The sequence below is a fragment of the Aethalodelphis obliquidens genome, unplaced genomic scaffold (assembly GCF_003676395.1).
Source record: "Aethalodelphis obliquidens isolate GAN/ISIS:26980383/991018 unplaced genomic scaffold, ASM367639v1 scaffold20, whole genome shotgun sequence".
Taxonomy (NCBI): Eukaryota; Metazoa; Chordata; class Mammalia; order Artiodactyla; family Delphinidae; genus Aethalodelphis; species Aethalodelphis obliquidens.
The window spans coordinates 17,088,175-17,115,296 of record NW_020837964.1 but is presented as its reverse complement, the minus strand read 5'-3'; the positions used below and the strand labels follow the sequence as shown (position 1 = coordinate 17,115,296).

At 34.5% G+C, this 27,122-nt stretch overlaps 1 protein-coding gene across 10 annotated transcripts in view; it reads left to right on the top strand.

Moving 5' to 3' along the window:
- The window catches only part of NFAT5 (nuclear factor of activated T cells 5), a 133,582-nt gene that overhangs the window by 82,875 nt on the left and 23,585 nt on the right, over positions 1-27,122 (top strand). For 6 of the 10 annotated variants that reach the window (XM_027119426.1, XM_027119429.1, XM_027119428.1 and 3 more), the window contains 7 exons: positions 5,083-5,641; positions 10,372-10,564; positions 12,855-13,045; positions 14,558-14,730; positions 20,826-20,960; positions 21,086-21,138; positions 25,553-25,685. In XM_027119426.1, the coding sequence (XP_026975227.1) occupies positions 5,083-5,641; positions 10,372-10,564; positions 12,855-13,045; positions 14,558-14,730; positions 20,826-20,960; positions 21,086-21,138; positions 25,553-25,685 (1,437 nt within the window). Of the gene's footprint in view, positions 1-4,567; positions 4,630-5,082; positions 5,642-7,283; positions 7,396-10,371; positions 10,565-12,854; positions 13,046-14,557; positions 14,731-20,825; positions 20,961-21,085; positions 21,139-25,552; positions 25,686-27,122 lie in introns of those variants that run through there. The other 4 variants (XM_027119432.1, XM_027119434.1, XM_027119433.1 and 1 more) reach the window with 2 other exon arrangements.

The window sequence follows — 27,122 nt, the reverse complement described above, 5'->3', positions numbered from 1 at the left end:
ATGCTAGGGACCACATTTTTATCTTGGAAGCTTAGTTAAATGTCATTTCTGTCATATTTTTTTAAATCAGTGAAAGGTATTTGTTTCTTTTGAGGACTTTAAAGAATGTTTCTAATTTCAAAGGTTTCTATTAAAAGTTGAGTTAGTTCCACATAAAGTATCATCTCTTTTTTATGGTATTTAAAGCACTAAAATGATAATGATAATTTAAATAATTTCTCGTTTACAAATCTAGAACTAATGGTTCTTAATTTTAAAATACAGTTTAAGAAAGCAGTATATAAACTACATGGGTTTCTCTATGTGGTACCACTTAAAACTCCATTTTCATCTTTCCAATCAAATTAATAATATAGTTGACCCTTGAACAACACGGGGTCGAGGGTGGTAGGGGTACTGTCCCTTAGCACAGTCAGAAATCCATGTATTACTTACTTTGCACTCAGCCCTCCTTATCCTTGGCTCTGCATCCACAGATTCAAGCAACCACAAGTTGCCTAGTGCTGTAGTATGTATTTATTTTTAAAAAAAATTGTGAATAAGTGGACCCACACAGTTCAAACCTGTGTTGTTCAAGGGTAAACTGTACTTGCAAATTCTGTAATATCCAGGAAGATATTATCTGCTATTCTTTTTATCCCAAGTGCTTTGAATATTCATAGTGAACCTTAATGATTACATCAGTTCTTGAAAGAAGCCAAATATACAGTTTAAGTTCACCATCATTACTGGCATTTGGCCTAGTAATTGGCTACTGCCAATTAATAAATCTAACAAATCTGAAATTTTTATGTTTAGATATAGAATACTATAGATGTGATGCTTTTCTTTACTTATAAATTTAAAAATTATTCTTTTGAGATTATAAATTTCTGTCAGTAAGTTATAAAAATGGTCTATCAGTTTTCTCTTTGGTGTTGCTGTGCTCTCTGTGGTCACAGAAAAAGCTATGGAAAAATAAAATTCTTTTTGGGGACTTTTCTGGCAGTCCAGGGGTTAAGACTTCGCCTTCCAGTGCAGGTGCGGGTTCGATCCCTGGTCCGGGAGCTAAGATCCCACATGCCTCGTGACCAAAAAAACCCCCAAACATAAAACAGAAGCACTATTGTAACAAATTCAATGAAGACTTAAAATATGGTCCACATCAAAAAAAAAAAAAGAAAGAAAACTCTTTAAAAAGTAAAAAAAAAAAAAAAAATTCTTTTAAGTTCAAAGATAAGTTTTTTCATAAAAGAAATAATAAAAATTTATTCACACATTACTTAGGTGAGTAAATAATTTTAAGAGGAAGAAACTTTCAACTTTATGAAGGATTGGTAAGGGATTTAAAAAACAAATAAATTATAAGGTTATAAAAAGAATACATTATGACTGTTCTGCTTGGTGAGAAAATAAAAGCAATTATTAAAACATTTTTATGCTGGAGTTTTTTATTTTAATAAGCAGCAATTAAACATAGTCTCTACATTCCTAACAGATAAAGATGGGCATTCAAACCCAAAAAGGGATGGGAGGGGTAGTTAGCATATTTTGTTTATAAAGGAATATATAGAAGAGGCAGGATTACATTAGCATTTTAATTCTATGGAATGTCAGTTAAGCTATTTCTTGAAATTTAATAATATATAGATTAAAACGTTTTTGTAAATATTTTAAGAACATTTCTAATATTCCCAGGAATTCATTGTGCTTTTCTGGGAATGCTTAGAAATGACAAATTACTGTTTAGAAATCTAAAATGTTCTTGCTATTATGTTATGCATTTACTTTTTAATAGATAATATTAAGAATTTGTTATTTTTAGTGAATTTATGGATTAATACACAAGTAGGTAATTTGGCTTATGTATGTTTCAAGAAAGAAAGTTATTAGCACATTCTTTGTAGAAATAGTGAGTAGTTACCATTAAACTCTTAAGTTACTTCTGAACCTTCCCTGTATAAGTTAATGCTATTATAGCAAGGTATAAATCTTTTTTTTTTTTGACCTGATAATGTGTCCATTATGAACACATTGGTACATTTATTTACCAGTTTAACTTTAATGTAACTCATCATACATATCAAATATTGGCTTCTCATAAATCAATTTAATTAAAAAATTGAATTTTTACTACATGCAAGTCATAGTATGTTAGGTGTCAGGAGGGTCTAAGATGAGAAAGATGTTGTCCATACTCTCTAGAGGCCCATAGTTCTTATCCCTTATTACTTCACCACCTCACCTGGCATTATTAATGCACTTAGGTGATGTCTTGCTAACCAGAATGTAACATGCTTATGTGAAGGGTTTTATACACCATTTTCATCATCATCAGAGGGATAATGATACTATTGTAAAGAGTTTTATAGTTTAAAAAAATTTGTCTTATATTCATTGTATTCTTAAAATGAGTAGAACCTTTGTAATTTAGGATCAAACTGAGGTAACCTTTAAAAAGTAATTTTTTAAAATTAAATGATACTACTGTCTTTTGACAGAGTTTATGTTTTCAGCTTTATAGTTTTGTGCTAATGAACTTTTTTATTTAGTAAGTATATCCAGGAAACTGCAGGTAAAATATTCATAATGTGTGTTAGGTGTCAAAGGAAAATGTATAGAATATTTTAACTTATGTAGGGTATGAGATCACAGTTTGGCATACCTGTCCCAGAACAGATATTTACGTACAGTTAAATCAATTGGGTTTTATAACCATGATTTTTAAATAAGATTTGCAAGATAAAATCACACATACTTCAAAGAGCAATGCTAGGTTATAGCTTGCATATTAAATTCATAAATATATAACTTGCTTTTGAGTTCATGATTACATTTCACCTAACTTTCCGTCTGTCATGGACAGGGATCCCTGAGATGTTCATATTCTGCATTCTCATGTGCATGGTACTTAGATTCAAAAAGAGTGGGTGGGGGAAAGCTGCTTTATAGAAATACAAGTTCACAGAATTCATGCTGCATGCTTTGTGTGTTCCACTGCAAATACTGCATGCTGCATACTTGTATTTCTCTGAAAATGATGAACATAGACTCATACACACAAAAAGTTTAGTTTCTTTTTTGCCAATAGTTGGAACAGATGGAGGAATGTTAGACATAATACCTTCTCTATTTTTTCTAAAATGAATTCTGTAATATTTTTCAAAAAATAAGGAAAAACCTTGTTATTTAAACCCAAAGTGGCTACAAATCAGCTCCTAAACTGTCACTGACATTAGTATCTAGATTTTGTAGTTTTTACAAATCTTTTAAAATATTTATTTACTAAGAAAACATTGCATTAATGCATGATACGAAATTGATAAAAATTTTTCTTTAAATTGGAATGCAGTTTAAAGTGACTGAATTTTCCAATTTCAGCTACTGCATTTGACAAGGATACAAACTGGAAAATGGAACTGGTATCATCTAAATGCTCTAAGTGCTTTAACTCATGGTAGTTGAGAAAAATCTTTCCATGTGGCATTATGTAGATTTCATTATTGATGGCTAATATTAATAACTGTGCTCTTCAGCCTTGACAGCAATGAAAAATTGTGGGTGCATTTAGTTCTTTCAAATGGTTTAAGTGTTTTGGTGCATGTTTTCAATTTAAAAATAGATCTTTGGCACTTGGCTTTTGATTATCGAAACATTGGCATTCTGACATTTCACTCTTTATATAATTGATGTGGATGTTGCAATTCCAGTAACTGCACATCACAGTTTTAAGTTTATCATATTACACCACTTTAAAACAGTAGCATACATGGCTATAGATAAAAATTAATTTTAGATTTAAACATATTTTTAGTTGTCACGTTACCTATTTTCATTTTTGTATGTGTTTATGATTGTAAACCTTTCCTTATCTTATACAAGATAAAATTGTATAGGACTGATAACTTCCAACTTTAACATTATTAGTGTGCCTCTTGATATTATGTTGTTAAGGGTTTAGTAGTAGCATTTTTCAATGAGTTGTTATGCCAGTTGCCACACATTTTGAAAAGATCTACTTTTGACTTTTTTTGTTAGGCATAATAGGTAAATGGTTTTATAAAAAACCTTTTTATAAGAACTAATTCTGGTTCTCTCCAGAGATTTTTTTCTGTTTAACTCTTTTTTGTTAGACTTCAGCCAATAAAATTTACTGTTAACTCATCTGAAGAAATTCCCTTAATAGTTAAAATCAAGGAGGCCTTTTAAAGAGAGAGGAAATGGACAGTGGTAACCAATTGCCAATAAGAAAAATCCATCCAATAATACGTCCTTCTTCTGTTTTTCATTCTGCGATAAAGGGTGGATTTATTTATTTTAGAGATCATGGTTTTGAACTGCCACTTCCAACTTCTGGAGACCCTCAGTGGTTAACTTGCTTATCTTCTACAGCCCAGCATGTTCCAAATCAAACCTTTTTCACTTTTATTCTTGTAGATTTTAAAACAATCATAGTGACGGTACCAGTTCCATTTTGCCTCCAATTCAGTTGATTATATATTTTTTCTATTTATTTCTCATTTTATAATTGATATCTGGAATAATCAGCAGCTCTTTTCTCATTTATTTTCTCATATTTTTATTCCAGGATTTGCCTCTGAAGCAGGGAGTGTCTGCATTAAAAATGACCTGTAGTTCTCTGCTTCATAGGTTAGAAACTTATTTTAATATTTTGTGGCTAAGCACAGTCCCACTTTTCAAATTCTATAATGAATTATTTAATTGGCATTGAATGTGGACCACAAGCATATATTTCATATTGGGGTTTTTTTTTTATTATTTTAAATGATTAAAATTCAGTGGAACTATCCAGCTGAGGCAATAAAAGCTTTGTTTTTGCTTTACAGCTTAAAACATTAAATTAGATTTTAAAAAATCTATCAATTATAACATAAGTAAAATAATGCTATTTGGGCATTTTTAAAAATTGCATTTTTTAGGCCTTGTATTGCTTGAAGCATTTATATTCTAAAACTTAACCAAATTCCAACTATTCATTTTGGGGAAAAACAATCAGTTCACAAATCACATTTTCAATGGGACTGCTAGCCAGCATAGGTGAAAACATGTATAGTGTATTTACTCTTAAATTGTACACTGCAGATGCTTCTTCAGCTCCCTCCTCTTCCTCCATGGGCGGTGCTTGCAGCTCCTTTACCACCTCTTCCAGCCCTACCATTTATTCTACCTCAGTCACCGACAGCAAGGCTATGCAAGTGGAGAGCTGCTCCTCAGCCTTGGGGGTAAGTAACCGAGGGGTAAGTGAAAAGCAGTTAACCAGTAACACAGTTCAGCAGCATCCATCAACACCGAAGAGGCACACAGTCTTGTACATCTCACCACCACCTGAGGACTTGCTGGATAACAGTCGGATGTCCTGCCAGGATGAGGGGTGTGGATTGGAATCTGAGCAGAGCTGCAGTATGTGGATGGAGGATTCCCCCTCCAACTTCAGTAACATGAGCACCAGTTCCTACAATGATAACACTGAGGTACCTCGTAAATCACGAAAACGAAATCCAAAGCAGAGGCCGGGGGTCAAACGACGAGATTGTGAAGAGTCTAATATGGATATATTTGATGCCGACAGTGCCAAAGCACCTCACTATGTGCTTTCTCAGCTTACCACGGACAACAAAGGCAACTCAAAAGCAGGAAATGGGTTGGTATTCACATTTTTTTAAAGTTCTCTCACCATTATGCAAAACAAAAAAATAAATCATTCCTCATTTTTCTTAATTGCTCAGCTCAAGTTTGCATCTAAAGCAAAGATATTAGTTTTATCATTGAAATAACATGAAAATTTTAACTTAAAATTATCAGGTTTCACTAGAGAAGAAAATAAAATACCAGTAGATTTTACCAATAGTTATCTTAGTATGGGTAAGATTTAGTAGAAAATGAAAATAATCTGTTTAGAAATAATTTTTTAATTTCAAATGGACTTATACTTTAAAAGAATTTTAAAATATTTTTAGTCATAGAAATAACTAGTGATGCAATGACTCCAGCTAAAACAAACATTTACAGAGGGCTAGTTTGTATTCCCTTTCATGTTGTCTCCCCAAATGATTCAGTCATTTTCCATTTTTGTGAAGATTTTAGTCTTTATTTCCCTTTTTTCTTTTATTTGATGAAAACAAGAAAAACTAAATTGATAGTTTGATTCTCAACTTAGATTCATGTATTTATTTTAAGCTTTTTCTTTAATATATTATGCCAATTCAGGATTTTTAAAAAAATAAATGTATCACTTTTTTTTTTTTTTTTCTGTGATTCTGGGTTATATATCTAAAGGGTGATAGAACCAGGATCATGGTGCCTGTTTGAGTTTTCATTCATCTCTGCCAGTTCACAACACTTACTAAATATGTTTCAATAGCTATATTATAGAATATTCACTTCTGAAGTAGAGAATACTATGACTTATTTTTAACTTTCTGATTCCTTTAATACTTTTATTGTAACATTTAATTTCTAGACTTTTGATTAGATTTTCCTACAGTATATTCAGCATAGTTTGATAGAATTTAACTCACTGGATCTTGAGAGATTACTTTTTTGGGTGGCAGGGTATGTATGGTCCTTTAGTTGACCCAGGATCTCTTACAATTTCAGGCTGTCACAGAATGTGATGGAGATGCTTTTGATTGTTTTCACTATTTGATTACATCATTGGTATATTTTAAGTTAAAAATCTGGTTGAGAGTTATAGAGAATATTCTTAATGTGTATTAAACTTGTCCTTAAATATTTTCTCAGTATATTTTTAAAGTAATACCTACCATTTAAGTAATGATTATTCTATACTACTTTCTTCTCTACTCTCATTTAAAACTCCTTTGGGGTGATAATAGTAAATAAAAACGCACATTTACATATTTTTCATTTTTAGAAAGTCCAGATTAGGAAATTATCTAAAAGAAAACAACATATACCCTTTCCTAAAGTGTTGCCATTAGCAGAGTCAACAATTCTAGGACATATCTGTAGAACTGTTATCTATAGAAAATGCTCTGAAACGCAGTAGCAGAGATTTAAAAGGCTCATATGTGTCTATCATTAAATACAGGTATGTGTTTATTCGGGCTTCTGTGGAGAAAGTGTTTTTTTTTTTTTTAAGTTCCGTAAGAGAGATTTTCATTTTTATACTGAAATAAATGTTAAAGTTCAGAATGAAGAACAAATAAAATTTTGACTTACAGTTAGTCAACACACATGATTTGCAGTTGCCGTTAAAGAGATATCTTGACCTACATCTTTTCTGCTTCTGCTTTTGTATGATAGATATATCTTAGAAATGATTTGAGGTTACCCAGGGAAAGTATAATAACATTTGTCAAGACAAAATCTCTCATGAAATAATTCATGGAACAGAAACTCATCAAGCAGCAGAAGAAATGTCCAGCTTCTTAGGTAATGGAAAAATATTTGACACTAGCATATGAAAATGATAGAAGAAGTTTAAACTTTGAATTTATAAGAACTATATTAAGGAAAGGATAAAACCATATATAAATATAGAAAAATAGGCCTTTGAAAACAGTTTTTAAGGGGATCTCAAACTAAAGTTCTATGTTCTTCAATAAGGAAGATGTTAGAAACATGAAAGAAATTTTGCCATAAAATTTCTATTTATATAATGCTAAATTATAGAAAATGTACCCTCAAACATGTTGAGTACAGCAGTTTTTAATTGATCTTCAAGATGGAAATAGCATTTTTGTATGAATAAAATGTTATATGAAAGAGTTTATTAAGAAAACAAAATCACTTTTAAAAAACTACTCAGTATTTAAACATTCCTAGCCATATTTTTCTTAAATTCTTCACCTAAATGTCCTGAGAATCAGTAGCCAATGTCTCTTTAGATATTCCTAGAAATTAAGATATGATGTCACCTGCATGTGAAACCTGTTTTAGGCATTTTATAGTGAAAATTATTTTTGTGACAGGCAACCAGAAGGATGTACAGCACAAAGGAATTAGTGTCATTTTAAGTTCTGAATAGAATATTCCAAGACAGTGGATTTTCTTTTTAGATAATCACTTAGAAGTAAAATCCCATACAATTAGCTGCTATTTTCTTGTTTTTTCCTTAAGCCATAATGCATTAAAAATTAGTAATTTGAATGACTGCTTTTCTAAGAATTAGTTGATGTTTTTATTGTTTTACACAGCTAGGGATCTAAATATGTATGTATTCAATTTTTACATTTAAGCCTAGAGAATAAAGTTAGTTTTAAGGGCTTTTAAAAGTATCATTTCAGAAATTGTTTGATTACATGTGCTATTCTTCTTTAAGCCATAATGTGTATACTTTATCAACTTAAAATTTTCATCCCAAGTGAAATATTTTGTTTTATTGAAATAGTAAAACTCAATATCATCTATTTACCCTCATAAATATTAGCTTGGCCAGCATAAATGAATACAAAAGCCACATCTTGCCAAATTAATGATATGCTAAATTTTCCTTATATTTCAGACTAAAGTGTTCCCTTTCCTATTATAAAATTAATAGATATTAATTACAAACATTTGAAAAATGCAGAAAAATAGAAGAAAATAAATAACCTATAATCTAATAAATCAATACAACTATTAGATTTTGCTGTTTTTTCTTTTAGTCCCTTTCAGTGCATATTTAGAGAATGTTTTTACATAGCTTAAGTAGATGAATATTTTTGCTTTGATTTTTTTTAATGAGTATAAAACAGTATCATTATAGTATGCAAAGTACTGCACATTGTATTCAGTGCAAATATTTGAATTTCTACCCAGAATGATGAAAAAATAGGATTTATTGCCCTTTGTTCTGACTTTGACTTGATACTTTTGTTCATAGAATTTATTCTTCCAGGGCCTTTTAAATTACTTACACAGGTAATCTTTGACTTAATTATGTCAAACTTCATCAACAAGTTTGCCTTCATCAACAAATACTTTTTCAGCATCTTTTGTTTCAGGAATTGTGCAAGGTTTAGGGAATATGAAGATGATTGAGCAAAGTACTTCCCTTCAGAACCCTTCCTCTCACCCAGTCAGTCTAACTGCATACCTTACTGCATCCTAGCCATGGATTCACCCCAATCCAAAATTCCATTGAGAACATAGCCTTTTCCCTCTTTATTATTGATGACTGAGTTAACAACCTGGTTAGAAATGAAGAGGTAAACATTAGAGCTAGATTTAAGGCTGCTTAGCCACCATTGCTCCTCTATGTTTGAAGTCATAATATTTCTCCTAGGACCTGTTTGCTTTTGGACAGGATTTTGTCCACAGTCATCTCTTGGCTCCTTTATTTTCAATTTGAGTGTAAACTTAGGACTGGGAAAGTGATACAGAAAGCATTATAGGCCCTGACTCTATTTTTAAATATACATAGGTAATTTTTAAACTAATAGTATTGTTTTCTATTTATTTTTATCACATATATACAGTACTTCAGATTAAATGTGTTGACCTGAAGTCCTAACCACCATTTGAAATATTTTTCTTTGAACATACATTCTGCATAGCAAATGCATAATATACAAATAAACATTAGAAACCCAATTAAAAAAAATAAGTTAGATTGCCTATCTGTAAAGCACAGATTATAAATTTTTTATATGCTGAGGGCTTTAATTATTTAATTAATCACAAATTAAAGTACTCTGAAAAATTTAACTTCTGAGAAAGATTGTTTAGAGTAAAGCTAATTTCCAAATTAAAATTGAATCACTGATTTTTTTTTTTTTAGTATAATTTTCTCAGTTTGATGTACTAAGGAAAATATCCAAAAGAATATGTACATGTTCCTTCAGTTTCTTTAAGGCCTTTTGTGTTTTTTTGTTTGTTTGTGTCTTTGTGCTACCCCCACTTTTCTTTTGCTTTGTAAGTCCTATTAGAAAATAATAGTAATCTTGTAGCTTTAGGTAACACTCACACATATATGTAATTTTTAAACTTTATTTTGAATGAAGTGCAATGTGAAAGGTTATAGTGACATTAGCTATTGTCTTTCCTGTTATTCTTGGTTTATTGCATTCAGTCTTCCTTCCTCCTGCCACACATACGCATTCTTTGTCATCCCTGTCCAACTTTACCACTAAATTTTATTTTCAATTTTTTTTAATTGAAGTATAGTTGATTTACAGTGTTGTGCCAATCTCTGCTATACAGCAGAGTGACTTAGTTATATACGTATATACATTCTCTTTAATTACAAAAGTTTTAAAGATACTTTACTTATGGAATGTAGTGTCCCTTAGGCTGTCTTTTATTTTGTCAGTAAGATAATCAGTTGTTTTTAATGTTATTGCCTATTCTCTTTCTTCCTTTATCTTAGATGACTTTTGTAGAAAACTCTTTTTGATACTTTTTCCACTTTGTGCTTTGACTTCTCAGAACATTGGAAAACCAAAAAGGAACTGGAGTAAAGAAGAGCCCTATGTTGTGCGGACAGTATCCTGTTAAAAGTGAGGGAAAGGAGCTGAAGATAGTTGTACAACCTGAGACCCAGCACAGAGCTCGGTACCTAACTGAGGGTAGTCGTGGCTCAGTAAAGGACAGAACACAGCAAGGCTTTCCTACAGTAAAGGTACTTATTTTAGTTAGCAATATATGAAGAATTTTATCTACTTTTACTTATTATTTTGTTTTTAACCAAAAAGCTGCCTAAAATAAAACTAATAGTTGTATATATTAGAAATTAAAAGTCTGACTGAATTATAGGCCAAATATTATTACTCTGATGTCCTTTGAATTTTAGTTTAAATGAAAGGAGAGATGAAAGTGTGTTCTAACAAGTAAAATATATGGCAATCATGAATTATCTTCCCTTTATATTTGACATTGGTAGCAACTGTTTTAGATTCTTCTCACACCTTATATTTAAGAAGAAATTTTAAAGTGAGTCCAAAGAAATATTGTAGAAATTATCTTGGACTTGGAAAATAAGGTTTTTGAGATGGCTAAAGCAATCAGGACTACTCAACTCAGAAAATAATTGATTGATAGGTAACTTAAGTCTTCAGTTTAAAAAACAGGATATCGGGCTTCCCTGGTGGCGCAGTGGTTGAGAGTCCGCCTGCCGATGCAGGGGACACGGGTTCGTGCCGTGGTCCGGGAAGATCCCACATGCTGCGGAGCGGCTGGGCCCCTGAGCTATGGGCGCTGAGCCTGCGCATCCGGAGCCTGTGCTCCGCAACGGGAGAGGCCACAACAGTGAGAGGCCTGCGTACCACCAAAAAAAATTAATTAATTAATTAAAAAAATTTAAAATAGGATATCAGTTGAGTCTTTATCTTTTCAGAACTTAGACTAACAGAAGAAAGAGGGGACACTTAAATTTTAGCACCTGGGATACCTTATTGAAAAGACTATTTCTCTTTGAAGACAAACCAAAAGAAGTGGAGTAGGGGATGTTTATTTAACAAGTGTTCCTACCCCTTGCAAAATACTAAACAGGGAGGAATTTTGGCTAGTCACATGGTAGATTCTTGTAAATACAGTTTGTGTAAATGTGTTAGTTGAACAATATTTAATTGAACTGCCTTTCGTTTTATACTTGAAAGAAATAATGGTAGAAACTTGGGATCAAGAAGCTTACTCATGACCATTATACGGTTTGTTAATAATCACATGTACAGTATCATTCCTACCCCTCTACTACTCACCACGCCAATCCTTTTTCAGTCCCCCCATCTTAGGACAAGTAACAGGCAAGTGAGAAATTTAAGTTATGCTTTGTATAAATATTTGTCTAACCAGACATTTTGATAGTTTGGTAAATATTTTTAACCTAATTGCTCTGACTTTAAGTTATGCTTTGTCTAAATACTTGTCTGCAGAAGTAGTTAGATTAATTGCCTGTGATAAGGAGTGAATTGGCTGATCTTAAAAGTTTACTTATTCACTCATTCAGCAAATACCGTACCCTTCTGTGTGCCAGACACTGATCTAAGGTACTGCTAACAATTTGGGTAGACTGCTTATTTGCTGCTTATTTGACTCATTATGATGATACCCATAGATACAGAGATACAGTTATTCTTGGATAGAGAAGATATATGAGTTTTTTTATAAGCACTTTGATGTGGATTGTACAAGTTATTTTGTGATTTTCTGCATTCTGTATTAGCAGCTTCAATGTTTACAAACCTTATCAAGAACCAGCATTGGAAACATTTGTTCCCAAGTGTTCTTTTAAATATTTATTTATTCTTCAGCATACAAATTATAATTTAATTTATGAAGGCTTGCTAGAGATCTGTAATGACCCATAGGTCCTGGTTTGAACCAGCAGTTTTTCAGACCATAATGTTTTGGCCTAGGATTTTGTGATGTTGTATATATGTATCTAGTCTATGAAAATGAGCTCCATACCCCTAGTATTTATATAGCTGCACTTCAAACACTTTCCTACTCAAACAGCTTTAACAGAGTAAAAATTTAGTAGATGTACTCTCATTTGATGATGATGATAATGATGCCACTAGCACAGTTTAGTGAATTTTCCATTAGTGGTGGTGGTAAATCCTGAGTAACCCACATGCTTTGGCAGTCCGTAAATTTATAAATACCTTAAAGGATTGTGTATGCATTCTCATCTGGTTGTACAAATTAATTACAAATGATAATTTATCATTAAACATCTAAAATTAAAATGTGATTATTGCAGAACTAAAACTTAGAGTTTTCTGCAAAAATTTAGCCAATTTTCCTTTATGAAAATATTTTACCTCTGTTTTTCTGGAAGACTTGTTATTTCTTTATTGTAATCCAGTTATAAATATAATAATATAGAACTTGGTCTTAAATGTTTGATTTTACAGTTAGATTATTTGAAATGCTGATTAGTGTTTATGCTCCCTGTTATCTCACTCCAGCTGGAAGGCCATAATGAGCCAGTAGTGTTGCAGGTGTTTGTGGGCAATGACTCTGGTCGAGTGAAACCACATGGATTTTATCAGGCCTGCAGGGTAACTGGGCGAAATACAACTCCCTGCAAAGAAGTGGACATTGAAGGCACTACTGTTATAGAAGTCGGCCTTGATCCGAGCAACAATATGACACTGGCGTGAGTACTTAATAAAAAAATTTTTTGTTAATTCGTTACACTTTTGCAGTAGGCAGGAAAATTTTTTAGTTTCTAATGTATAAAAGATATTGAGTATTGTACTGAAATGTTTTAAGCATAACAAATAAAAAGAATAGTTTATTGCAGAATGGTAATGGGTGAAAACGAACTCTTTTGCCCTTTGCTAGAGAATTCCCATAGTGAAAGACAAGGATATAAAAGCCAGGTGGAATGCTGGCTTTTTGGAAAATAATACAGACTTATATGTTGGCATTAATAATATTAACATTAAAAAATAAAATTACAAACAATTTGATTTGCTTTCCTAAATTCTCTTTTGTTAGTGTTTGCAGTAGAAACTGACAGAGATCATTCATGGTGCCTTGACCCATCTTGGTATGAAAAAGCATATTGCTGGTCTAAATTTACCTTCTGTTTCTATTTTCCTATGTTAAAAAATTATGTCCTTGGACTACCTATTTTTCATCTTATGCATTTTCATTTCCTGAAATATATTAGAAATGATTGAAATTAATTTTTTTCCTTAATCCTTTTATTAAGGACCTTTAATCCTAACAGTAACCATAACAGCAGCAAATATTGATCTGGGATAGACCTGTTCTGTAATTATCCGTATTGGATAGCTAAAGACTTTTCTCTACTTGGTTTTCACGTTTTGTTCTTTTTTTTTTGAAAACCATTTTGAATAAGTTAGTGAGAGGATAGTTTGAAAAGGGAAATTTTGAAACATATTTAGTGAAGGTTTATTTTTTAACTTTTGAAATTGTAAAAATAAATGTATATGGTGGAAGATAGGGAGTTACTGATTATAAAAATAGTACTTATTCCTTATAAGTTGAAAATACAGATTAATAAAAATCTCAATAAAATTTAGTAGTAATATAAAGCTAAAAACATACCCCTCAAACGCCAACTTCCAACTTAATAGAACTAATTACTGTTTTGACATTTATTTTTCCATCCTTTTTTCTGATAAAATTGCGATGATACTCTACTCACTGCTTTGTAACCTGCTCTTCACTTATCATGAGCATTTTCCCATAACATTAAATATTATTTATAGCATATGTTTTAATGGCTGTGCAGTGTTACATTTTGGGGGGGAGACAGTTACTAATTTTTTTCAAATAAAATCCGTTTCTCTATTTTAATATCTGAATTAGGTGCAAAAAGAAAGAGGATAAATTTAATTTTTTAAAGCAAAAGTAACTCTTGTAAACCATTACTTATGTTCAGATTTTGAAATAGTGATTTTACTTCTGTACTATTTTTTCCATTATTATTAAAAATGAAAAGTTGACAAGATGAGAAGTTATGAATATTCAGAACTTACCCTTCTCTGTTTTTTGAATTTGGAACCGTATAATTATATTACATACTCAAAAATTAACAAGGAAGCAAATTATTTTTAAAAAGAAAACTTGTTTGATTAAGAATATTGTACTATTTATACAACAGAAAATATCAGTTAATATATTTTTTCTGTATTAGGGTGGACTGCGTAGGGATATTGAAATTGAGGAATGCTGATGTTGAAGCCAGAATAGGAATTGCTGGTTCCAAGAAAAAAAGCACTCGTGCCAGATTGGTTTTTCGAGTTAATATCACAAGGAAAGATGGCTCCACTTTGACACTGCAAACACCCTCTTCTCCGATTTTATGTAGTAAGTAAGAAAATATGGAGATATTAAATATATGGAGTTTTTTTTTCATTTTCTGTCAATCTTTTGATATCTCTAAATATCAGTTGTTTTTCATATTCCAGCTTGTGATCATGAAAAATTTGAAACATTTTCAAAGCTATAGTTAAATTTTCTAGGCTAAATTAAAGGTGGGTAATTTCTAATAAAATTCAAAAGGAATGTAGCATTTTGTAGTTTCCTTTCATCATCCTACACTGATTTAAAAAGTAGTTTGAACAGTTTGCCTGAAGTAAATTGCAAAGGCACAGGATTTTCACAGCATCTTCATAGTGTGATAAATCGCTGTGATTCTAAGTGTTTGTATTAGAATTTAAGAAAAAATAAGGTAAGCAGAACTTTGTAAATATATAGCAGTTGGAGTTCTGATTACAAATTAAAGTATTATAGTATAGTGGGAAATGAAATTCTTACTTTGCTAACCTTGGCATAGAAAGTAAATGACGTGTGTGCGTAATTTTTTTTTTTGGCTGTGTTGGGTCTTCATTGCTTTGCATGGGCTCTTCTCTGGTTGCGCAGAGTGAGGGCCACTCTTCGTTGCGGTGTGCGGGCTTCTCATTGTGGTGGCTTCTCTTGTTATGGAGCACGGGCTCTAGGTGCACGGGCTTCAGTAGTTGTGGCACGTGGCCTCAGTAGTTGTGGCTCGCGGGCTCTAGAGTGCAGGCTCAGTAGTTGTGGCACATGGGCTCAGTAGTTGTGGCTCACGGGCTCTAGAGCACAGGCTCAGTAGTTGTGGCGCACAGGCTTAGTTGCTCCGTGGCATGTGGGATCTTTCCGGACCAGGGATCGAATCCGTGTCCCCTGCATTGGCAGGGGGATTCTCAACCATTGCACCACCGGGGAAGTCCGTGTGTGTGTATTTAAATTCAGTCATGTTGTATGTGCTTCAAGATATAGTCTGGTTTCCCTGTAATGAGTATTATTACAAGTAATAAATAGGAAAACTTTTTCCTTTGTACATCCCTTAAGAAGATTTTCATTAACTATTATTTTCTTTGGCCTTGCTTCTGAATTCAAAAGAGCAGAAGAGACTGAGTTCCATTCACTTGAATTTCCTATTGGGTCGTTATGGGTATTATGACCTTGGTACCCCCAGGATACTTACAAAGCCTTTGTTATTTAATTGTAGCTTAGTTTTGTCAAATTATTCACCCTTGGTAAATCTTATTTTTCCCTTCCTTTCTAATTCATCTCAGAAGTGACTGTACCCCTATGTTAGCTTGGCAAACACCCTCATTTTTTTTTTTTTTTTCTGTACGCGGGCCTCTCACTGTTGTGGCCTCTCCCGTTGCAGAGCACAGGGTCCAGACGCTCAGGCTCAGTGGCCATGGCTCACGGGCCCAGCCGCTCCACAGTATGTGGGATCCTCCCGGACCGGGGCACGAACCCGTGTCCCCTGCATCGGCAGGTGGACTCTCAACCACTGCGCCACCAGGGAAGCCCCACCCTCATTTTTAAAATTTATTTATTTATTTTTTATTTATTTATTTTTTTGCAGAACATGGGCCTCTCACTGCTGTGGCCTCTCCCATTGTGGAGCACAGGCTCTGGACACGCAGGCTCAGCGGCCATGGCTCACAGGCCCAGCCGCTCTGCAGCATGTGGGATCTTCCCGGACCGGGGCACGAACCCGTCCCCTGCATCGGCAGGCGGACTCTCAACCACTGCGCCACCAGGGAAGCCCCACCCTCATTTTAAAAGGAAAGTAGTAAATATCTTCCTGATCTCAAGAGAGCTCATTTGGGGCTTCCCTGGTAGCACAGTGGTTAAGAATCCAATCCCTGGTCTGGGAAGATTGCACATGCCACGGAGCAACTAAGCCTGTGCGCCACAACTGCTGAGCCCATGCGCCTAGAGCCCGTGCTGCGCAACAAGAGAAGCCACTGCAATGAGAAGCCCACACACCGCAACGCAACAAAGAGTAGCTCCTGCTCACCGCAACTAGAGAAAGCCTGTGCGCGGCAACAAAGACCCAATGCAGCCAAAAAATTTTTATAAAGTAAAATAAAAATAAAGAGAGCTCATTTGGATTTCTCTATTTTTCATTATTATGAAAAATTTGTTTTGATATTAGTATTTCCTTGGGCTATTTCTGGATAACGTTCAGTTATAAATATACTGCTTTTAAAGTTTCTAGGTTCCATGTCCATTCTGTTGTGTTCAGATAGGGACAGAGTAAATAATCTGTAGATGGTTTATTGAGTTATAAAGCTTTTCTAATGTAGGTGCTAATTTACTGTAAATCACAATATGTCTAAACTTGAATATTACTAGAATGGAGTTTCAATTTTAGTGGGGCATGTGCAGTTCTTCTTTTACGTGATCTAATACTTTGAGCATGACCATAGCCACTCTATGTTCCATTATGGGTTTATGGTTTGTGTTTATTTCCGTGAATATAACCTTTTTGGCAGGTTAGAGCAGTTGGAGTAGAATGAGAGGTGAAAAGGAAATAGGTTAGTAAGAAGGGTTAGAATTGGAATGGGAGGTAGAAGGAAACAGGAAGATGAGAGGGAGGTAGAAAAGGAAGAGGGGCCAAAAGGTTCTAGAGCTGGAAGGGAGGAGAGGAAACAGATACTTGATCTTCCATCTAGAAACACTCAGTGGAAAGAAGGCCTAATGCCAGAATTCATGTTGTGCCTTGTGACCTTAGAAAAACAGTCCTGCTTCTACTTGTTGGTTTAACAGTGGTCATTGGATCCATTGTCTTTTTGTTTGTTTGTTGTTAAGAGGATAGAAAAATCATCCCCTTTTACATTCTTCACACCTTTAGATGTCTCCAGACAATACATATATACTAGATCAAATTAAGAATATCAATTTTCATACCTTTTTAGTATCCACCCTTCTATAATAATTTTTTTAATATGGCAAAATTAATCATCGCTTTCTTCAGTGTAATGTATTTTAGATTTTGTCTTACTAATGCTTATTGTATTAAATCTTACTGAATTTAATGAGTTCCTACTTTCCTTATTTCTAGCTCTTCCACAACTTTAGAAAAGGGATAATATCATTGAGTAAACTTCTCTTCTCTTCACAGACATTAAAAAGCCTTACTAATTCTTTTGACAGGTTGAAATATTTGCTTTGTTATTTTTCAGTATTCAGATATTCAGTATTCAGATGTTCATTAATTTTTTTCAGCTTTTTATTTTTGGCTGTGTTGGGTCTTTGTTGCTGTGCGAGGGCTTTCTCTAGTTGTGGCGAGCAGGGGCTGCTCTAGGCATGCGGGCTTCAGTAGGTGTAGCATGAGGGCTCAGTAGTTGTGGCTTGCAGGCTCTAGAGCGCAGGCTCTGTAGTTGTGACGAATGGGCTTAGTTGCTCCATGGCATGTGGGATCTTCCCGGACCAGGGCTCAAACCCATGTCCCCTGTGTTGGCAGGTGGATTCTTGACTACTGTGCCACCAGGGAAGTCCCTCAGCTTTATTTTTGTGGCCGCTATTAGAACAGCATCTAAAAGCACATTGTTTTTTATAATACCAGAAAGGTGCCTGCTTTTTTTGTTACAGTTTTTTAAAGCAATGTGATCACTTTCAAGAGTCAGCTTACTAATTACTTAAAGATAAAAATAAAACAGTTAATGCGTAAATAATCCTGACTTCAGTTCTGTTTAGTATGGAGTATGTCCTGTTAGGTAACCATTAAACTTTTTAATAGGAAAGACCTTTTAAGGTCAAAAGTTAGAAGTTAAATTGTCTTGAACAGACTAGTTCTTTGTGTAATGTAAATACAAATATATAAAAGATAAATACACATTGTACCTTCAGAGGGGCCTCATTTGGCCATCTTAAGCCTTTAATACATAAAAGGAAAAAATGAGGTAGGAAAAAAGTTTTTTTTTTTTTGGCGGTACGCGGGCCTCTCACTATTGTGGTCTCTCCCGTCGCGGAGCGCAGGCTCCGGACGCGCAGGCCCAGCGGCCATGGCTCACGGGCGCAGCCTTTCCGCGGCATGTGGGATCCTCCCGGACCGGGGCACGAACCCGTGTCCCCTGCATCGGCAGGCAGACTCCCAACCACTGCGCCACCGGGGAAGCCCAGGAAAAAAGTTTTGATAATCATGAATGAAGTGGAATTTCCATATAGTATTTTGAAAGTGGGGGGGGAAGGTTATAGACTTTCCATTCATTTTGTTAATACAATGTGTGCATATAATTTTGCACCTCTTATTGTTTTCTAATCAAAATAATGTTTATCATATTTTTCTTGAATGTTATATAAAAATAAGTATCTAGTTCCAGTGTTACTCCAAAAAGTTATAAATTCACTTAATTCTTTAAAAGGGTATGTAATTACCAGTGTGTGACCAGTAACTGTTTCCATTCTGTTCATACATTAACCCTGTGGGTTCCAGACAGTGTATATGTTTATACAGTCACAATTTCTTTTAAACTCAGACATTGCTGAAAATATTATTTGCCATTCAGATATTGAATTAGGATACTTGTTTGTATTAAAATAAGTGAGGCTAAACGGTGCTACAGTAACAAACAACCAAAAAAATCTAAGTGGCTTACACAACAAAGTTTTACTTCTTCCTCATTTTATGATAATATTGGGTGTAGTTTGGAAGCAACTCCATTTTCTTCACTCTGGGAACCAGGCTTTAGAAGCTGCCCCTTTCTGGGATATTGCCATTTTTGTAGTGGAGGAAGATGGTAGAACCACGTGGGGCTCTTAAAGCCTGGAAGTGGCACATTACTTCAGTTCACATTTCATTATACGAACAAGTCACATGGCCAGTCCTTACATGAGTGGAGCAAGAGCCTTCCCACAAGGAACGGCAGGCCTAGGGAAAGAGGGGCAGTATTTTGACAAGGATAATTTCCCATATTACTTTCTTGTAAAGATAAAATTAACTATTAAATATGTAAGTATTTAATGAGAAAAAAACTTAAACTTTTCCTAAAGTTTAATAGACTATCTCATTAATTTAGAAGTTGATAAGTTATACAACCATGTTAAAGTTTACCTTTGCAGTATATATGTTGTTAGGGTTTACTAAAACAACAAATAGTGTGTTCTATTTCAAAGTACTTAATCTTAAGGAAGCAGGTTTTTGAGTACCTAAAAAGTATGTATTTGCATTAACCAGTATCCCAGGGAGTATTCTGGTGGAAAACTAGTCCTTAGGCATCAATATGGAAGAATGTTTCTGGAGTCAGATATGTTGGGGGGACTGTGTACTATACTCACTTCTTGGATATTTACAGTGTACATCAGAATGTGAAATGCTTGGAGAAATCCTATTGTTCATTTAGCTTTGCTTAACTCAGTAATTCCCAGATACACTTACTTTGGAACCTGTTTTACTATGCAGTACATATTAAATTTTCTTAAGGAAATCATGACATGAGGAAGTTGGTAGGCCAGTTACAATTTCTTAGATCTGGCTCCTGCTCAGTACTAGTCAACCTCTTTGTTAATTGTACTAGTGGTTAGTTAGTCTTTGTAATTGAAAAACAAGTGCCTTTTATCTTTAACCTCAGGGTATCCTAGTTCAAGGAGATCCCCTGGTAGAAAGAATTACTCTGAATTGCATTCAGTCTGTTTTCAGGTGTTCTTTTGGTTTAGGGCCTGAGTCCTGGGTCTAGATCCTTAAAGAGGCCCTCAATACCACCCATAGGCTCACATTGCCTCAGAAGTCTTGTAATGGCATAGCATAGCTGACATTTTTAAGGTTAAGATTGTGAGATAAAGTTGTTTTTAAATTGAATTTTTAAAAAATATTAAGACAAAAACATGACCAAATTCATATTTTACACCTTTTTTTTGTTCATGTAATGAGAAAACAAAGATGACATCTAATAAATTAAAATGTCATCGCAGACATTAATCCATCCCTATAAAATCTTACAATAGTTATTAAACATTAATACAGACTTTTCTGTTTTTTCTTTGCTTTCTGTTATGGTAAAATTTAATATGCAGAATAAAAGAAGTCAAATTCAGGGGTCAACAACGACAACTTATAGAACTGGATAATTGAGAGTTGATTTTAGATAAGAAGTAAGTGTTGGTGGTTCTTTTTATGGAATGCTTATATATATCTACAGCTCAGCCAGCAGGAGTGCCAGAAATCTTAAAGAAGAGCTTACATAGCTGTTCAGTGAAAGGAGAGGAAGAAGTATTTTTAATCGGCAAGAACTTTCTGAAAGGAACTAAAGTTATTTTCCAAGAAAATGTTTCTGGTAAGTAGGCACAATACTGCCTTAGAAATTGTTGCGTGTTTCACTTTGTTATAAAGATATAGTTGTAGCTACAAAGTAAAAAATTTTTCACAATTTTAGTAAGTCACTGTTTTTATTTCAATCAGATGAAAACTCTTGGAAGTCAGAAGCTGAAATCGACATGGAATTATTTCATCAGGTATAATTTAAACTTTTTATAGTTTGATTGCTTACTCTCTGAGAAATTGAGTTTTGCTCCAAAATTTTCCTGCATTAACAAATTTCTTCTTTATATGAGGTTGACATAAATCATTTAAAGTTTCTTTCTTGGGTTTCTTTAACTGAAATAGATTTATTCCACTGATGCTAGAAATGACAGTTCTCTATTTGAAAAAGTTAAGAGCATTAGCAAATTACCATTGTTAATGAATGAAAGATTTCCTAATACTTATTTGCTCTGAGGATCTGGACTATCTTAACGTACTATTTAGTTAAATCAAAGGGAAACATTTATTGAGTACCTGCTATGTGCCAGGTGTTTTATACTTGTTAGTTACCTTTTTGCATTCAGAAGCACTACCTGTTACACTTAAAGAGTCTATATTTGTAGGACCTTGCTATATATTGTTTTCCAAATAACAAGGAAAAAAGTTTGAAAACAAGGATAAAGAACTGACTTAAGAATTAGTATGTAGAGCAGATAAGACCAACCTCATAGAAGTTGAAACTAACAAAAGAGAAAGACAAACTTATGAGTAAATCAGATATAAGGCAAACGCAGAAGACTGGTATGTATAAATACAGTTCATAAAGAACAGAGAAGCAAAAGAACACAAATCAGAGCCAGCCAAAGGGAGAGACACATAAAGTAAGGTCTGGGAGGGTCCTGAAGGTGAAGCTTCCTGTCCTCAGGGATGCCTTACCTTCTCAGCACATTGATGTGTGACAACATAGGCAGTACATACAGAGTACTGCCTGTTAGGAAGCTCATCCAAGCTATTGGTATTCAGAGTTTTTATTTGGGTTGGATCACATACTGCCCGTGCAGCTAACCTTTAGTCTCCAGTTCCCCCAGAGGTTGGAAATGATATGACATGTTTCAAAGCTCTCTTCATAAATTACATTGTTAGACTTTTCAGTGGCCAAAGCCCCTAAACAAACGAAGATACTTCTGTGAGACAGGACATTCTAGGGGCCTAGAGATCACCTCCCAGTAGACAAGGGAAAAGACTAGACCTCACTTTGAGTTAAATGAATTCTTCACTACATAGTATCATTTAAGGTGGAGCTTCCTGTATACCTAGACAAATGCTATGCAGAAAGTTTTCCTACATGCTGTCAAGAAGAGATAATAGGACTCAGCAGCCATTCCTTTGTCACATTTACCATCAGATAATCTCTGCTAGACTAGTCTTAACTGAAATTCTAGTACCTTCTTTGTCACTAACAATCTGTGTTACCTGTGTAAGACAAGTCTCTTTTTGCCCCACTTTTCTAATCTATAAGATAAACTCTTTTACTAGATTATTTGAGGTTCCTTCTAACTCTGGCATTTTATGATTTCTTGTATAACTTGTTGATCAGACCATTCCCACTTCAGAGCTTGTAAGCTCTGAAAAAGATTATCCGCTGAAAAAAGAAAGTCGTTACTTTGAATCCAAGCAGATTTTTCTAAGAAATTAAAATTCAGGGACTTCCTGGTGGTCCAGTGGCTAAGACTCCGCACTCCCAATGCAGGGGACCCAGTTCAGTCCCTGGTCAGGGAAGTATTATAGATCCTACACGCATGCTGCAACTAAGAGTTCGAATGCTGCAACTAAAAGATCCCACATGCTGCAACTAAGACACGGCGCAGCAAAAATAAATATTTTTAAAAGATAAAAAAATTAAATTTCAGATATTCTTCTCTTTTTACCTCAGAGAACATTCTGCCTGCTCCACAGGTCTCCCAGTCCTTTGTGTGTTTTGTCTGTATTGTACTCCTAGCTCAGTGGTAGTTAATTGCTCTTAATTTTTGAGAGTAGTATTTTTAAAAAGCTTACTATCACTACCTACAATTTACTTAGTTTTTAATTCAAACCACTTGTAGAATTTCTGGATTCAGATTGAGGAAGTAAGAAGAATTAGTATGAAAATAGGTTCATTTGGCTTTTATAAGGTTTCGGGGGCTTCCCTGGTGGTGCAGTGGTTAAGAATCTGCCTGCCAATGCAGGGGACACGGGTTTGAGCCCTGGTCCAGGAAGACCCCACATGCCACAGAGCAACTAAGCCCGTGCACCACAACTACTGAGCCTGCGCTCTAGAGCCCGCGAGCCACAACTACTGAGCCCGTGTGCCACAACTACTGAAGCCCACGCACCTAAGAGCCGGTGCTCCACAACAAGAGAAGCCACCACAGTGAGAAGCCCGCACACTGCAACAAAGAGTGGCCCCCGCTCTGCGGAACCAGAGAAAAGCCCATGCACAGCAACGAAAACCCAATGCAGCCAAAAAATAGAATAAATAAAATAAAATAAAATAAATTTTATAAATAAATAAAAGGTTTCAAATTAGATTTGCTTAAATACGCTCTCCAAAGCAAGTGGAGTAAAAGGTTTGTTTAAATAAAATATGCATCTGACTTTTAGATACTAATTCTGTTACTAATTACCAAAAAACAAGTTTTTATTCAGAAGAATAATTTCAGTTATTGAGTTTGCCAAATATGTAATTTTAAGACCGGGAAGATACTTCACAAATCCATCCATTCAACCATCTCCTTAACTGTAGGTAGGACTGCTTTGTGATGTAGTTGCAGTGTTTAAACAAAGGAAGGTGGGCAAGATTTTAAGATTCTGTTTCTTAGAAGTTGGATCACTGCAGGTACATTTTTTGATGGCCTCATGGGCAATTGAATATGTGCATTCAGATTTTTGCCCCCTAATACCTGTGGATGTACACACATTTATATATGTTTTTGCACCTGAATTAGAAGTGTGATTTTTTTTGAGATGGCTAACTGGACTCAGGAGGCATTCTATTAATGCCATAAATAAGCTATATATATATATATTTTTTAAATTTATTTTTGGCTGTGTTGGGTCTTCGTTTCTGTGCAAGGGCTTTTTCTAGTTGCGGTGAGAGGGGGCCCCTCTTCATCGCGGTGCACGGGCCTCTCACTATCGTGGTCTCTTGTTGCGGAGCACAGGCTCCAGACACACAGGCTCAGTAGTTGTGGCTCACGGGCCTAGTTGCTCCGCGGCATGTGGGATCCTCCCAGACCAGGGCTCAAACCCGTGTCCCCTGCATTAGCAGGCAGATTCTCAACCACTGCGCCACCAGGGAAGCCCCAAGAAGCTATTTTTCAATGTATAATGTGACTATTTCAGAGAGTGTTTTATGATGGCTTAGAAACAAATTAAGTGCTCAAAAATCAAAATCTTGGCCTCATTTGTCACATGTTCTATTCAACTGAGTCAACCAACTACTATAATCTAACTAAGTAAAAAATGTCATCACATTCACTTCATCCTCAGCTATCACCGTTGGCCTCCTGCATATCACATACTCAGTATAAAAAGAATAATCACTACCCCTTGATATTCCTTCCCAATACTATAACATACCAGGGAAGAAGAGAACAAGTCAAATGTGGTTCATTGTGTCTTCTAAGAAGAATAAGTGCTGCTGAAGCATTTATGGAACTCTTCCTTTCTCTTAAAAGGATGCTTCTACCACTATTTTCACATACAAAAAAATGACTTTGATCTACTGAGGTTTGGGTAAACTGAACCCTATTGACTTTAAATGAGAATTAAAGTGGTTAGGAAGTAGTGAACTGCATTGCGAAGTATTGATACATCTCACTGTTAAGGTTTACAAAACATATGGTAACTGACATTATGCTTGGTGGACATATTTTTTTCCTGAATATATATTCATTCTTTTTTTCAACAAATATATTTGAGTATATTTTGTGTGAGGTGCTTAACCATGGAGATAGAATGAAGAACAGAACATCCTAGGTTCTCATGGAGGTTACATTCTTTTGGTTGGAGAGGGACAAAAAGAAGCAGATAATCACAGTAATTTCAGGTGGTGATAAGTGCTATTTTAGAAATAAACAAGATTATGTGGTCAGATTGGAGAGGGGTGCTACTTTAAATAGGATTGTCAGAGAGGGCTTCTCTGAGGAGATGACATTTGAATGAGACCTGAAAATGGATAAGGAACTAGCCATTTGAAGAGGTAAAGGAAGAGTTTTACAGTGAGAGAGAACAGAAAGTTGTAAAGGCTCTGAGGTAAAAATGAATTTAGTGTGTTAAAAGAATGAATTTACTGTGTTAGTGTAAGAAGGTCAATGTAACTGGAGTGTAACAAGCTGGAGGAGAAGGGGAATGAGATAAATTTGACAGGGCAGGGACCTTGTAAGCCATTGTAAAACATTGGTATTTTACCTTAAAAGCAGTTTTAAGATTAATGTCCTGATGCTTTTAAATACTACGTTTTTTCCCCTAGTCAGACTTTTTAAACTTTACAACTAACAGGAAATGTACTTAATTATCATATTTTATTTGAAAATTTTAATTTAAACATTACTGCTTTTCTGACTCTTGTAATTTTCTTTCAATTAGAATCATCTTATTGTGAAGGTTCCCCCATATCATGACCAACATATAACTTTGCCAGTATCAGTGGGAATATACGTAGTGACCAATGCTGGAAGATCTCATGATGTTCAGCCATTCACTTACACTCCAGACCCAGGTATGTCAAAATAAAAAGTTCTGAATCAAAAGGAATAATTAACTTCTAGTTCTTTGGAAGAATATGAAGAAGACCAGCCAATTTAAAAGAGAAAGTTGTGTGCTAAGATGAATTGATATCAGTATTTTTTGAAGATGGCATTATTTCCTAAGAAGATGGCCACCAAACACTGCTTTTACTCTTATATTAAGGGAACTGTTTCTGCCTTATGCTCTAATAATAAAAGAAAAGCTAGAAATGCTCTGAAGTCAGGCTCTCCAGAGTTGTCATACAAGTTACTCCTTGTTAAGAATTACCATTCATTGAGTACCTCTTATGTGCAGAAAGGTGAAAGTGACGACTTTGAGAAACTGCTAATAGTTTTTAGTCTGGCTGGCTTATAGGATGCATTTTGGGAGAGGTGAGAGATAGCTTGGAATGATAAGTGATAATATCACAAATAGAATCATATGCCTGTAACATTTTCAAATTTGTGTTATCAAAAATATCAAAGACTTCTGGTGAATAAATATTTTATATGTAATTTTAAGCATTTAGGTAAAACAGGTGCTTTAGAAACCAGAGCAGTTGCTTATAAATTTAGATCTCTGGGTAAGAAGTGTCCTAAGAGTTTTTTGCCTACATTAGTTTAGTTGCCTGAAGAAGAGAAGGCTTTTCCTGGAGAAGCAGAGAGAACATTTTGGAAATGGAAACTCTTCACATGTTTTGTTGACCTAGGTTTGGTTTCTGCCATGCTTACCATGGTTTACTCCATTCCTATCTCAGGAATCTTTAGAGCTAGAAGTTCTTCCATATCTTTACGTTTACCGATATGTTATTCCCAAATAGTTCAGGATTCAGTGAGGTACAAAGTGAAAAATGGTAGCAAGGAAAGAAAGCCCTGGCAACAAAAGTGATGGAAACAGTCTCTAGGACAGAGTTATAACTAGTCTTGATCATTACATTCTATCACTTAATGTGATCTGTTCCCTTTTTGTTCTTTTTAATCATGTCTGAGTTTCACAATATTGGTTATTTCCCACCAGTTTGCTACAAAACTGTGCCATAGTATAGCACTAATGAAATCCTTTTAGTATTTATCTCAGAATAAAAGATCACAAGTAGAAATTTCAGACAGAAAAAGACAAAGTTTGGCAATAATATACTGGCTTCAACAAAACTAGGGAAGAGGATATTGGTTTATACTTAAAGATGAAATAGTTGATTGTTTTCTTTCTAAGAAGGCCTCAAAAATCCAAGAAAATTTGATTTAAAACTAATGGTAGTTAAAGCATTTTAGTAACTGCTAGTTACTAAATATTAACATTTAGTATTTGTGTGAGGAGGAGTTTGCTCATAGGGGGAGAAAAATGGCATACAGTAATTAATTGTGTGGGAAGGGAAGAAGGAAGTGTGTGTGTGTGTGTGTGTGTGTGTGTGTGTGTGTGTGTGTGTGTG